This window comes from Cheilinus undulatus, linkage group 16, assembly GCF_018320785.1.
Source record: "Cheilinus undulatus linkage group 16, ASM1832078v1, whole genome shotgun sequence".
Taxonomy (NCBI): domain Eukaryota; kingdom Metazoa; phylum Chordata; class Actinopteri; order Labriformes; family Labridae; genus Cheilinus; species Cheilinus undulatus.
In genome coordinates this window covers 33,772,550-33,787,998 of record NC_054880.1, presented here as the reverse complement: position 1 = coordinate 33,787,998, position 15,449 = coordinate 33,772,550, and the positions used below count along the sequence as shown (strand labels likewise).

General features: G+C 40.8%; 1 protein-coding gene across 6 annotated transcripts in view; it reads left to right on the top strand.

Moving 5' to 3' along the window:
- The window catches only part of spire1a (spire-type actin nucleation factor 1a), a 55,802-nt gene extending 46,548 nt beyond the window's left edge, over positions 1-9,254 (top strand). For 3 of the 6 annotated variants that reach the window (XM_041809303.1, XM_041809301.1, XM_041809299.1), the window contains 8 exons: positions 337-479; positions 1,233-1,256; positions 1,808-1,837; positions 4,522-4,659; positions 4,756-4,826; positions 5,624-5,651; positions 5,792-5,952; positions 6,026-9,254. In XM_041809303.1, the coding sequence (XP_041665237.1) occupies positions 337-479; positions 1,233-1,256; positions 1,808-1,837; positions 4,522-4,659; positions 4,756-4,826; positions 5,624-5,651; positions 5,792-5,952; positions 6,026-6,290 (860 nt within the window). In that variant the 3' untranslated portion in view covers positions 6,291-9,254. The remainder of the gene's footprint in view (positions 1-336; positions 480-1,232; positions 1,257-1,807; positions 1,838-4,521; positions 4,660-4,755; positions 4,827-5,623; positions 5,652-5,791; positions 5,953-6,025) is intronic. The other 3 variants (XM_041809305.1, XM_041809302.1, XM_041809300.1) reach the window with 2 other exon arrangements.
- Positions 9,255-15,449: the final 6,195 nt, after the last annotated feature.

Genomic DNA, 15,449 nt, shown 5'->3' with positions numbered 1-15,449 from the left:
CCCTCAGTTTGACTTGATTTTACAAGCTTTGAGCATGAAAAAAAGGTCAGTTCTAAAGGGGATCATCATTTAGACCCTGTTAGTTTTTGGTTTTTGTCAAATAATTTTATTTCTGTGTGTAAACTAAAATAATGTTATCATCCAAAATAAAACTAGGCTTTTTGGGAAAGATGTGTTAAAAATTTATTTTTAGGACAGCAGAAGGAGTAGAAAATCAGGGAGAAGGGGAGGGCAATAGTGTGGGTGAGAAACGTAGGAGTGGACTCACCTTTAGGTATGGATTAACTGCCAGGTCAGCCAGCACCCATGTGATATTTTGTTTTCATGTGTCTCCAGCTCCTCCAAAGTTCCTGCCCATCTCTGCCACCCCGCAGCCAGACAAGCGTCAGTCTCCTCAGAGGCGGCACTCCATCGAGAAGGAGACCCCCACCAGTGTCCGGCCTTTTGTGACTCCTACAAGACAGAGCTCCAAGTCTCTGGTAGGAAAACTATCAAGGATATTTTGATTAGATTATCATCCACCCTTTTCTTGGGTTATAGTTCTACTAGATTATTTTGCGCTTGTTAGGAAACAAAACACTTAATGAAGTTACATGAATGCCTTTCTAAAGATGGCTCTTTGTAATCTTGTTAACACTAGCTCCATCTAGATCTGTCTGCAGAGGGGGAAATTTATCAAGCAAACATGTGAGTTGTAGAGTTTCTTAGACAAAAACATCAAACATGTGAAGATCCACATTTAAATGAACCCTGAATGAGCAGACAACTGTGGAAAACAATAATTTATCTGTTTAATTGACTTGAGTCCTGTGACTGGACATTTGTTTTCCATGAGATCATCGGTTCGATGAATGACTCCGTGCCGGTCGTATGATTCCAGTGATGTTGATACGAGTAATTGGAACCACAGGACAGGCAGCTGTGTGAAGAGTATTTAGAGGGAAAGGGTTTAATAACAGGAACAGAAACGTGGCTTCTAGACGTGATACTGCCGCAGTGTTGTCAGAATGCTCCATTAATTTTTTTATGCATGCACATGTTCAAACATGCGTTGAGATTATAAAGATATTCAGAGTTGAGCTTCTCTAGTAGACATAAAACAGAAAGATCTTTGTTTGAGTTGCCCTCCCTTTCTTACACTCAGATTATATCTCATTAAAATGTTTACTCTGGTCAGCTGTTTCATGCCAAAGACTTAATTATGTTATTTCCTACTTCATGTAATGCTGCAGCTGAAGAAGGATCCTAAAGCTGAGGTAACCTTGAATTACTATAATCCCATTTTAAAACTTGCTTTCATACTAAATAACCTGTTCTTTTTAATGAGAGAAACTGTGGGCTCAGGTTATCAGAGACACAGGAGAGAGGATTTCTGCATGGATGTGTAAAATCCATGGTGGGCTTCAGCTTTGATGCTTTGTGTCTGTAATGGAGCATAAAGAATTAAATCATGAGATAAAGACTGCCGCCGTCTCTCCTCCTCCTGTGAACTCAGAGAAGGCTGTCAGATGGTTTTTCTGTCATGGGATTTCCTGTTATGAAGTCTGGCTCTTATGAAATTAAAGTTCATTTCACATGTGAGATGAAACGACCCACTGTATGAAGGAATTTCTTAGAAAATTAAGTATTTCTTTGAACAACTTAGCTGTCTGGGTGCTCGTTTACAGCTTTAGAGACTGTTGTTGAGTTCTCCAAAGCAGTTTAAGATTTCAGGTTTGGATTTTATATACTGATTAAAATCAACATGAATATGATAAAAGGGCCTGCTTCAGTCTAAAATGTCGTGTCCCCTCTGTCTGCTGGTCAGGTGGAAGCAGCCGGTGGTGCTCAGGGTCCGGTATGTCGCTGTCACTGCATGTCATCAAATCCAACCATCTTTACCTCTAAGTTCTGTATTGGGAAAATTCCAGAGTGACTTTTAATTCAAAAGACTTGTGGTGGATGAACACGACCTTATAAAATCTAGAGTGACATGCTGAAAGTAACTCCAACAAAAGGAAAAAGGTGGGGAGGAGTAAACGTGAAAAATAACACCAGATTATCACTTTTTTTTTTCTATTTTACAAAACTGACTGACATTAAATAATTGGAACCTGTGACATTTTAATACATGCAGAGGTGCATTATGCTATTTAAATATAGGTAAATATTAATAGAAATGTAATTAAACCTGTAGCATCTGCTCCCAGCTTTAAATGAGTAATATGTGAATGATAGATAAAAAACAAATAGATCTTGAAAGCTAATAACTCACAGATTGATAGTGTGGAAATAAGGCTATGAAATGTAGAATTTGAACACTCTGGTAAAGTCTCAGGGCTAGGGACATAACACTTAACCCATGATAGCATGTGCTTCATGATATTGAGTTCACAATAGGACTGGGTGATATCCAGGTTTTAACATCTTTAAACCTCTCCAAAATGTTATCCTATATTATCCTCCTTGACCCTGCAATGTTTTTCATCGGGGTTAGGGAAAAGTGGAAAGGAAAGGACTTAGGGGAGACTCGGGACTTTTGCGGGTGGACCCCCAGTTGAAACAATTGCTTATGCCAAAGTAGCAAATAGCTTGGATGTAGCTTTAGTGTAGCTGCATTTTAATCAGACCTCAACCACATTTCTTTGTCAAAGCAAGAGCAAATAGCCACACTGAAAGCTTCCCTTAGCAGAGAAGATGTTTATGCACGCCTTATGACCTGCTTTGGCAGGAATTTTAGACGTTACAACTCTACAGTAGCATTAGCCTGAAGAGCTCAGGTTAGTTCTGGAGCTGCACACGTCTCCTACTTTATTTTGTCTTGTGGCTTTGATTGGCTTGTCAAAAATGGGACAGACAGAATGTCTGTCCAATCACCCTCAGAGAAGGTTCTAAGAACACCTGCCCCTCCTCAACACTTTATATGGGAGGTTTCCCAGATGACTGTGAAATATATCGATGACATGGAGCTATGAAGGGAACAGTCTGTCTGAAGTACTAGATTATCTCCCTCTGTTTCTCTTTTCCTCAGTTGTTCAGAGGTGATTTGAGAAATAATAATCAAACAGAATCATCAGACAGGATCGGTGACTATGAAGTAATGTTTCATGAACTTTTAAACAAATAAAGATCGGCTGTAAATATATATTTTTTGCATTGTTCTACAATGATGAGCTCCGTCTATCTATGAGGTCGCTCTGCAGGAAGCTTATAAAAAGTTGCAGACTACATAAAGACCCAAATTAACCAACACTAACTGATTTAGTTTACCTATATATCCTATAAAAAGGGTTAACACAAGTTAAAATGTGTTTAACTGATGCAGTCTGATGTTACTGCTGCAGCACCCAACTCTTTAGGTCATCACCAGTAAACTTCAGATTTTTTTTCCTTACTGATTCACCCAGAGGAATTAAAGTGTTTTAAGATCCCATTGTCATGGATCATATTACAACCATCAGTGCATGTTTTACAGTTTGACTTTAAGGAATACCTAGGGAACACCTGTGAGTGTGAGCAAGTCTGAATAGTGAGATAGTGAGTCCTTTTGTGACAGATGTTTTATTAAATAAGTCCTCCATTGCTCACTGGAGTTGCTTTGTCAATTTATTAGCATCTTCAAACACAGGCACACACTATTACGATATTATATATATGCACATGTCACATAACAGATTTTTTTCATAACAGTAAAGCCTACCCTAATACATAAATTATAGCCAGAAAATTCTTATTTTTTGGAACTGAAATGTTTATTTCACTTTCTACTAAAATCCAACTCTTTTTAAATATTCAGGGATAAAGGATTGTTGCTGCACTGGCCAACTTTAGCCCACAATACAGTTTATCATGATTTATTTATTCTTTAAGAAATTTTTTAAACATTTGGTTCAAGTAAATTTCCACACCTCAAACATCTTTAGTTTCTTGAATTCTTTCTTTCTTTGGCGATCAAAAGAAGCCAAAAGCAGATGCATCCTCCACTGGCTATAAAAAGAGCTCTGCAGTTTTTTGTAGATATAAACTGTTCAAGCTGTTTTTAATTGCATTGTCAGATCCCTGTACAGGACCATCACTTGATGTTGGTTTAACAGTCCCAAAAGTCCTCTGTGTTAGTGCAGGCTGCCTTCCAAACGTAGGATATCAGTGATCTGCTGAAGCTGTTAGTCTGTAATATGGACCTGTGGTCAGGAATAAACTTAATGGTTTAATGAAATCAAGCCCAGTGCTTCAGACTGAAGGCTGTGTTACATCACAAGCATGCTCTGTTCTCCAGATCATTTTCATACAGTGGAAGTATCATACAGATCTGTTGTTTTCATTCTCATCAGCTCATTGCATGCCTGGTCTTTTGGTAAAGTGGTGTGCTGTCTGTGTTTTTAATTTGAACTGGATGACACTGTTTCACATGGTGTTGGTCTCATCAGCACCCACAGCATCATCTCATGCTGTTACTCTTTATTGGTTGTCCATGTCCTGAAACTTCACATGTAAGGCTTGCTTTTTTCTCATGTCTTCATGTGTTCTCTGTTTCTCCTCCAGGAGGAGTTCTGTTACCCCGTGGAGTGTCTGGCTCTGACGGTGGAGGAGGTGATGCACATCCGACAGGTTCTGGTCAAGGCGGAGCTGGAGAAGTTTCAGCAGTACAAAGACGTCTACACAGCCCTGAAGAAAGGAAAGGTACACAGCAGCTGTGCAGCTTGAGACATCAGAGCAGTCACTTCTTTGATTCAATGTAAACAGATTCTTCACCTTACCTTATTCTCTCCTCTCTAGCTTTGCTTTTCATGTCGGACCAAGAAGTTTTCTCTCTTCACCTGGTCTTACACCTGCCAGTTCTGCAAAAGGTAAACTTTGGACAACAAATAATCTATGGGTCAGAAAGTAGTGAGCTAGCTAGAATTTTGTGCTTGGGACTAGCAGCATATTACAGATATCAGCAGTTTGTGGTCTTAATGCATTGTGGGTAATGTAGGCATTTACACCCACCAGCTAGCCTGATACGGTGGCTTTCAGCCTGATACGGTGTGTAATAGAGTGACCTCAACTAGCCATTTTGGCCAGTGGAGTTTTTACAGCATTACAACCTCTGTTTCACTTTAACTGTGCTTGTCTCTCAGCTTCAGTGTTCATGATTTAGATGCCTGTTGCAGTGAGGAAGATCTGAACATACAAGGGTCAAATTCCCCCCAAAATAACAGCAAAGTAGCTCATATGTTTCTCTGTCAAGTGTTTTTGTGCAGCTGCACTGGCTTTCATGAAAATGGAGCATGTGTTTCATCTCATACCAGACGTACCCAATTTGGCATATAACGCTTCGTTTCCTGACAACAAAATTGGCTAGTGGAAATGAAGGGTGGCTAGTATATTTGCAAAACTACTTGCCACCATGGATGGTGAGCATAAAAGTTAATGTCAAGCCCTGAATGTAGTCATAAGGTTTTATCAGGAAAGGGAAAAGCCAGCTGTAAAAATGACATCCTTTTTCTGCTGCTTTGATTTGTTTGAAATGCTAACTTATCCTTATTTTTGTCCTTTCTGTTTTAAAGATGTAATATTTTCCAGAGTAGATGTCATGCTTCTTTTATTTCAGCATATTTAACAGGTTTATGAATTAACAGTTGAGTTTTTTCCTCTTCTCCAGGCCTGTTTGTTCCCAGTGCTCTAAAAAGGTGAGAGAATGTTCACTCACATTCTGAGCTCTATATAATCTCACTGACATGTTGTCTGACTGAGAGATACCCTCTGTGAACAGCATGTTTAGGACAGAAGGAGTGTTTTCATCTCTGTTTTCTTTATCTTATAACCTCAGATGAGGCTGCCGTCAAAGCCCTACTCCACCTTGCCCATCTACTCTTTGGGTCCAAGTGCTGTGCCTAAAGAAGAGGGTGGAGCGTCTGCCTCAGCTGATCCAGAGAAGAACCCGTTTGGATCTGGACACAGCCGACACAGCCTACGCAGAAGTGTCTACAAGTACGTTAAACTTGATATGTTAAATATTTTTGTTTATTAGATAACGTCTCTAAACGTTCCTCTGTGTCCTCAGGTTTTCTAAGCACAGCAGCAAAGATGGCCGCTCCCAGGACGAGCCTGAGCTACCCAAGGAGCTGACCGAGGACTGGGTCACCATGGAGATCTGTGTAGACTGCAAAAAGTTCATCACAGAAATCATCTCATCCAGCAAGCGCAGCCTCTGCGTCGCCACCAAGCGTGCCCGTCTCAATCGGAATCGAAAAACCCAATCCTTCTACATGTCGTCATCCAGCTCCGTAAACTTCAGGCCAACCGAGCACGCCATCAGTGAAGTGTAAAAATGAGCACTTTGTTTTCCCACCTAGAGCTAAGATGTCCAATAAATGAGCCCCTCTTAGTCTAGTTTTTACCAGGACTGGTTCAGCCAGTCTGCCCCACTCCAAAGTTAGTAAAGGTTCTCGTACCTTACCCTCTCAGGAAGTTGGCATGCTCTGATTGGTCATGACTGGTCAGCTGCCAGATAACAAAGGAGAGCCATGTTTGTCTGAGTCTGAAAATTCAGCACATGCAGGGTTAAATGATGGTGCTTATTCACAAGGCGGCCATTTTCCTCTGAACATTGTCATTCTGTTCTTATTTCTACTGATCAGAAACTGTTAAGGCAGTAAACGGTGAAAATTAGGAGGGAAACAGCCAGAAGCCAGTTAGCCAGACAACAGCTAACATTAGCTGCAGTGTAGACTGTCAGCTGTCAGGAAGTCTCTGCTGAAATTCATTTTATTGAAGGTTTGTTAAAGGTTAACAATCAGAGCAAATATTTCAGCTTGAAACAAACAACTACAGCTCTGGAGAAAGTGAAGACACTGCTGCAAAGTGTTGTTCTGCTTCTTATAGGTTTGTTCTTCAATATGTTAATCATTTTTGGCGACAATGTGCCGCTTCTGGTGCAAAACTTCAAACATGAAAAATTTTCATAAGTGTTTAAGCTATCAAGGCGCAGAGTTTGTCTGTGATTAAGTAGAACAAAGTAAACTTGCGAGAAATTGAAAAAGCACTGGAATAGAATGACTTCTATGCATGTAGAGATGCTTATTTAAGGAAAATTAAAAGAAACAGGTCTCAATTAAATTCAGATTTCTGATTTTAATGTAAGAAGTGGATTGAAATGTTGCAAAAAGTAAGACTAAAAAGTAAAAATGTATCCAAACACAAATCCATAAACTGGTATCAACACAGTCACAGGTGAAATTTCTGCTAAAGAACTGATTTTTGCAACACCATCATCACTGGTTTAAATGCCTGCTGTGCTGTGTGCACACGAGGTAAAAGTGCTGCCACCGATGGCGTAGCCAAGACAAACAGCCGCTCAGTCAGAGTCCAGTCATTAGCATGTTTTGCTCTAGCATTAGCAGGTGGGTAAAGTAACTGAACCTCACCCACTCATGCTGTTGTAGTTAAGCACAGTTACAGTAAAACTTGTGTTCATTCCTCTCCAAGTTTAGTGGCTGTAATAACAGCAACATACAACATGTTTGTTCACTTTTCAGCATCTCTGTTTGCCCATCTGGGGCTTTAATGCAGGCTGTGGTGCAGGTTTGTCTTGAGCCCAGCGCTGCAGCGATTCATCTTATAATAGCTTAGAAAGCAGTTTAAAGGTGTTTTAACACATGGCTGTCTTGTTGTGAGTCCATGGTGAGTCAAAGATCCAGGCTGTAGAGTTAAACAAGATCAGAGAAGCTGCTGTAAACTGTAGCTGCAGCATAAACCCGCCAGCCAGAGATAAGCTAAATCAACTATAAACATGCTACCTCCATCGGGTTCTTCACAATAACTACTACTTTGAAAAACACCGCTTGCTTCAATTCAGTCATTGGCTGTTTAAAGTAAGTTAAACAGCTTATCAAAGTTTAGATTTTAAATTGTAACAACGCTAGCTTTCTCCTCTAAATTTTCTGTTCAGTTATCGGCTTGGATTCTTATTGTTGTAAATAAAGAAGGTAGTGATAAAATAGTCACATCAATGTTTAGATGGCTCTTATAATAAAAATGTTTTGTGGGAAAATGGCTGCTAAGTGATTGAAGCGAACTGTAAGAGATATGTTTGACTAAAGAGCGAGATATGGCGATACAGAAAGCCAAAAGCTGCAGTTCTAACGTGTAAATAGTACAAAGGCCCACCCCTAATCCAGTTTTTCAGTTCCTGTTTACTTCTAGCACTCAGGATGAACAACACATTGTCTTTGGACAGATGATGCACTGTAGCTCCTGCTGTCAGGTCCATTGGGGTAGATCTATACCACTCCCCCCTCTTCTTCTTCCAGCAACAATTATGCCAAATGTCCCATCATTCCTGTTTTTAGCCAGTTTAAAGCATACATACTGTTCTCTCATGCTGTAGGGGTGACATAAAGGCGTGAGGTTGTTTTGTGGATGGGTCTTTACTTTTAATGTAAATGAAATTCTGTGCCTGGTGCCAAAATGTAATTCTTTCTTTGAATGCCTTTTGTAGTTGCAGACCTGCTGTAAATATGTGTCATAAACTCATTGGGAGACATTTTTACGGTAATTCGAGGTCTCTTGTCCCGTCATGTTCCAGGCCGGGTGGTAGAAGCACAGAAATGTGGAGTAACCAGTGTGTACATGCTGTATATCTTAACTGTTCGAAATTTAATATAAAAACGAAACTTTACTAAGTAGAAGTATGGTTTAACCACGATGTAAGATTTCTGCCTCCGGAGTTTCTTTATCTGAAACCTTCATTATTAGTGTAATTATGTTCGTGTCATGAAAGGAAGATTTTATTTCTACTGTATAGTTTATAAAGTCCTCAGTGTTAAGATACTCCTCTAAAATCGCACTTTTATTTGACCAAGTTATTGTTTATGTTGGGTTTATCGTCTTAATTAATAATAATTATTATTCAGATCTTTTTTTCACCTCTTGGGGGTCCATTGTGCCATTTCCCAGGGTTCCTTGTGAATGAAAGTTGTGTGTGTGGTTGTATGTAAGAAAGAAATAATGGTTGAAACACTCCATGTAATTGAATGTAGGCATTTGAAGTGTATAACTGTCATTGAATATGCTTTATGAACTCTTGTGTTATAAAAGATCTTAGACACGTTCATACAGTGTGTTTTTAGGACAGTTGTAAGTAAATGAAAAAGTTAAATAAGGTAAAACGATGCCATGCTCCTGATTAAACCTCCATGTGAGTCGTTTTATTTAAGACCTCTGTATGGAATGTATGCATGCTGTACTGTGGTCTGTTTTTATCAAAGATGTTCTAATAAAATCAGCAGGATTCTTTCAAGAGAACAGTTTTTTCTTTTCTGGATATGAAATCCTGTTTTTAACAGCAGAGGGCACTAGAGTAACAATGGAGGGAAGTGCTTCTGTGCAAGTTACTGCCACTGTGTGGCCTTATTGCCATCTGGTGGTTGAAGGTGTGTATTACAGACTTTTTACCCCCCTTCACGACTTTGTCATATGCAGGAATACACCAACAGGGACTATAATGACATGTTCAAATCCATGTGGATACCCCCCCCCCACCCCCCTTTTCCAGCTACAACAGCCTCCACTCTTCTTGGAAGACTCTCCATAAGATTTTGAGTGTTTCTTCTTTGGGAATTTGTGCCCTTAAATCTGCAGAGTTTTTGAAGTCAGGCACTGATGTTGGACCAGAAGGCCTGGCTCACAATCTCCATTCCACTTCATCCCAAAGGTGCTGGATGGGGTTGAGGTCAGGGCTCTGTGTAGGCCAGTCAAGTTCTTCAACACTGAACTCATCTCCTTCACTGGAGAAAAGAGGGTCTAGCCCAAACCCTCTGAAAAACAGCCCCATAACATAATCCCTCCTCCACCAAACTTGACTGTTGGCACAGTTCAGTCGGACAGGTAACGTTCTCCCAGCATCTGCCAAACCTAGACTCGGCGATGCAGATGGCCCGGCACCACGTATGCGGGGCCCGTACCTGTGGCTTCCTTCCTACATGTCTGTCCCCACATCTCTCATTCCTAATTCTGACTATCCATTGGCCAGTGCTTGGGCTGCCTTTTCCTCCGGACATAGAGGTATCTGCAAACTCCAAGCAGGCTTTCATGTGTTTTGCACTGAGGAGAGGCTTCCATCCAACCACTCTGCCATAAAGCCCAGATCAATGGAGGGCTGCAGTGATAGTTATCCTTCTGGAACTTTGTCCCATCCCCACACAGGATCTTAGAGTCATCATCAGCCTCTTGGTCTCCTCTCTTACCAGGGCCTTCTCACCTAATTGTTCAGTTTGGCCAGCTTTTGGAAGGGTCCTGGTTGTGCCAAACTTCTATTAGAGAATTCTGGAGGCTCTTAGGAACCTTCAGTGCAACAGAAATGTTTTTGTAGCCTTCCCCAGATCTGTGCCTGTCAACAGTCCTGTCTCTGAGCTCTGCAGGCAGTTCCTTTGACCTCATGGCTTGGTTTTTGCCCTCATAAAGTCTGCTGTGAAGCCTTAGAGATGTACATCTTTCCAAATCTCAGCACATTGATGCAGACAGGTGCTGCTTCAAGTAGGTATGGTTCCTTTCTTCTTTCTAAGATTTCAGGGTATAACACTAAACTAACAGTTTTTAATCTTGGGACACTAAAAATCACAATTCATATCTTTAAATAGTTGTAGTGGATAACTTGTGAGAGATGGAATTTTGGCTAAAACTGACCAGAGTGATAAAAAGAACAATGAAGAATAAGGACATCTGTGGTCAGGTTGCTTTTCCATAAAAGCACATGTATGTACTCCTTCTGAGCACATTTGCCAGTAGTGTGTTCACAGAGTGGACTGTGAATGAAACGTTATCCCTTGATAGGATAGTAACAGACACTGAAAATAACCCGCCAGGCCACAGCCTCCCTGAAGGGTGACCCTCACACTGGTTTCTATGGACAGCCAGCAAGCAAACACAGAGTTGGTAAACAGTCTCAGTGGGACAGAGCGTTTAGCAGCAGCTCAATAAAACGTCTGACTGGCTGTTGTTCTGAAATGCTGCTCTGGCTAAACGAGTGGAGCAGATGACTGATGACTCAGCTGATGGTAAATTACTCCAACTGGTCCCTGTCTGTCACTGGGTGAAAACATTTCACTTTGACTGGTTGACTTTAGACATTTAGCTGCTTGTTTGGTATATCAGAGTGTTTTAACTGGACAGGAGGACTTCCATTAGTGCTGATAGGGACTTTTAACACTGTTGGTCACCCTGTAGAGAGCAGAACTCATGGTTCCATCAATTACAGCAAGTGGTCCAGGTCCTGGTCCAGACCCTCACACTACCACCAGCATATTTGACTGTTGGTATGATGTTCATCTCCAGATGGAACTGGACGCACACCTTCCAGGAAGTTCAGCTTTTGTCTGGTCAGCCATGATGCCTTTCTCACCCAATTTCTTTCTTATGGCTGAGTCATGAACACTGATCTTAACTGAATCAAATGAGGCCTGCAGTTTTTTGGATGTGGTTCTGGGTTATTTTGGGATTTCCTGGATGAGTCATCCATGTACTCTGAGTCATTTTGATAGGCCGGCCACTCCTGGGAAAGTTCACCACTGTTCTCAGTTTTCTCCATTTGTGGATAACAGCTCTCACCAGAAATGTCTTAGAAATGTCTTTGTAACCCTTCCCAGGCTGATAGATGTCAATGACTTTGTTTCTCATCTATTATTGAATTTCTTCAGATGGTATCTGTTGGAGATCTTTTAACCTACTTCACTTTGGTTCCATTTAAGGGATTTCTGAATTCAACACATCTGGCAGTAATCAGGCCTGGGTGTGGATAGTTGAACTGAACTTAGCTTTCCAAAAAATGTGGTTGATCCTGAGAGTGAAGACGGCTAAGCTAATGAGCAGGACGGCGAAAGGTGACCAGCTCACCTTAGAGCAACTCCAAAACAAACTTAATCGTTCACAGGAAGCCATTCTTACAAGACAGGTAATTAAGGCTCTTCACTCAGAAACAACAACAAGCTTCCAAGGCCTGTGCCATGATGGGAGAGGAGATAAATAAACTACGCAACGATTATGCTAAAGTTTCTGTTGAACAAACTGACATGGACCAGCCTCAATGAAGCCTTGACCACATTCACAAACTGGAAACAAACAACAAAGAGCAAAAACTTTAAAGGCCGGAGTCGGCATAAGAAACTACGGTTTATCGGCATTCCAGAGGGAGTGCATACCTGAGATTCAGAAAACTTTTCCTCCCTAGTTGTCATTGATCGTGCTCACCACTCGCTAGCACCAAAGCTGGTTAAAGGAACCTCACTGGGACCTAACACTGTCCGGCTTCACCACTACGCACAAAAACATAAGATTGTGGGGCCGGCTAAAAGCGAGGTTCCCCCTCAACTTCTGAGGAACTCTGGTGTATATTTACTCTGATGTGACAGTGGAGATGAGTGAGCTACGAGCCTCAACACAATAAAGGCGAGGCTCCGAGAGACAAAAGTCGAATAATGCATTTACTATCCTGCCGTCCTGGCCATTAACATTCCACTTGCCACAAGCAGCAGAGGACTAATACCAAGCAAAAATGTCTCCACGCTAAGATGGATAATTTCTCTATAGATTTACTCGCTTTATCACTATCATTTTTTCTCATCTCCATCTCTGTTTTGAATTCAGGTCAGGGCATGTGAATATATAAACCAGCACTAACACCTTTGTGGTGAGTTCACTATACACTGTTTTCATACAGCACGCTTGGAGTTTGTTTACATGCCCTCTGACTTTTAATCTTTAATATTCCATGGTCTTGCTGAAAATTCAATTCAGATTGGCGTTGGAAGTTCCATTGGTGTCCATTAACCTCTGTCAGTGGACACCTATCTAACTTTTCAAGTAGTTCCGATCAAAAAATCTTTAAACTGTTCCAAATGAACGTGCAGCAGCCGTTAGATGATAAGAGCGACCATAGCAACCTGAGGCAGTCATATCTCCTGACCAGGGAGTACAGCATCGCCAGCCTAGGGAGCCTGCAGACCGGCATCAACTGCCACTTAACTGACGTACCTGGAGTCTGTACCTGGAGACGTACAGACTCCAGGTTTAAGACCAGTAACTCAAGACAATCTTATTTCCTATATCTGACGTAAGACTTATTTCCATTATGAAGACGTTTTGATGATGATAATGATGAGAGGGGGGCTGAACTTGGAAATCTAAATGTAGAATTTAGTCCAGCAATGCTGAGCACATGTTAAGTTTAAAACAGGTATTATCCTTTACCTTCAGTTGGGGACAGGTAAGAGTGGGTGGGGAAGGGAGAAGTGTTGCGTTGGTGTTGCATTGTGTCACTATTTGTGATAAATGCAAGCTCTCATCTGCTTCCTGAGCACACTCATTCTGACATCATCCTCATCTGTACACTTAATGGAGCTCAATCTTCCAAACACTCCGATATTTTCAAAAGTGTATTCCACCCTGATCCAGTGATTGCTGTGTTTGGCATAGTTAGAGAAAAGAACAAAAATCTTTCAAGAACTAATCTCAGGATGACAAGATTCGTAACTTTACAAGCATGCAGGCTGAGCCTCCTCAACTGAAAGTCCTTGCATTGGATGAGGGAGTTGATACAGCACCTCAAGCTTGTAAAAATAAAATACACATTGAGTGACTCCTCTGATAAATTTGAGTAAACATGGAAACTATTTATGAAGCACATTAAAATTCAACTAAATGCCCCATTGAGCCGAATGAATGTAAAAACTTAAATTAGTCATAATTTGCATCACACCACTCAGTGTAAAGGTTGTTTTTTTTTTTTACTTGATGTAACAGCTGGCTACATTTTTTCTTAAAAAAAAATCTTTAAAAAACAGACTTTATTACTTACTCTGGTTATCTTTGTCTAATGTTGAAATTTGTTTGATGAGCTGAAATATTTAATAGTAACAAAAATGCAAGAAATAGTAAATAAGGAAGGGGTGAAAGCCTTTTTCTGTGCTAAATGATGTGGGAGACTGAGTCTTATTTAGTTTCTTGTCACGTGAAACTAAGCTGTTTTACCATGACTGGTGATGGGTTAAAGTAGGAATGAAATGATTAAATGATTATCTCTGTCTGCCATTCCTCACAAACAGTGAGCCTCTGAGGGGGTAACTCGATATTTAGCCTACATGTGTTGCTCCTCATGACCAGCAGTCTGTATGCCAGGAATGTGGCCTAAAGGGTCAAGAGGTGCAGGAGAGGCATAATTTGATTTAAAGTAATATACTCAATTTCATACTTGATAAACTGTTCTAATATCATGTTTCATTTATTGCTCTATCATTATTAAAGTTCCAGTGCTAATGAATGATGGAAATATGTGAACTGTTAGCCAGCCAGCACTCAATCAACACTGTCTCTGACAAATAGAGCAGCATCTAAATCTGCACCAAAGAAAGACACAGACAAGACAATACTCTGTTCTTATTTAAGATTTAAAGCAATAAATTAAAAGAAGAAATACGTAAATAGACAAGACAGGAAATGCAGTATTAAAGCATACTGTAGAGTAGAAAACATAAATACAAATGAAAACACTACAGTAAGTCAAATGTGCAAGTGCAACTCATTATTCATCATTTAGAAAATCATTGATGCATTCTTGAATAGAGATAAATGCTGTAGGCAACTGAATTTAACAGACACTATATGGACAAAAGTATTCAGCCACACCTGTTGATTGTTGAATTCAGGTGTTTCAAATCATCACTTAACTATGCAGTTTCAAACATCTGTGATCCTAAATGGGTCGTTCTGAGATATCAGTGACTTCAACCGTGGTACTGTGATGGATGCCAGCTTTGCGATAAGATGGTTGGTGAAATTTCATCCCTGTTGGATATTCCACATTCAACTGTAAGTGATTTTATTAGAAAGTGGAAGAGTTTATAGAACAACAGCAACTCCGTCACAAGCTGAAGACCACGTAAAATCAACCGGGGTCGACGACTGTGTAGAAGTCACCAACACACTAGCTGAAGGGTTCTGAACTTCCACTGGCATTAATGTAAGCACTGAAAACAACAGCAGGAGCTTCACAGATGCCAACACTGGAATGTGGAGCAGTGGAAATGTGTTCTGTGGAATGACCAATCACGCTTCTCTGTTTGGAGGTCAGATGGGTGAGTCTAGGTTTGGAGGATGCCTTAACTGCTTGACTGCATTGTTTCAACTGTGAAGTTTGGTGGAGGAGAGGTAATGGTATGGGGCTGTAATTCAGGGCTTGGAGAACAGTTTGGAGAAGGCCAACCGAGACTTAAACCATGTCTTTAAGGTCCCTGCTTTGTGCATTGGAACACAGTCATGTCGGAACAGAATAGCATGTGATTGGTCACTCCACAGAACGCATTTCCACTGCTCCACAGTCCAGAGTCAGTGTGCTTTTAACCACTCCAGCTGACATTTTGTATGGACTTGGTGATGTGAGGCTTGCATGCAGCGGCTCAGCCATAGAAACCCATTCACGAAGCTCCCGCCATACA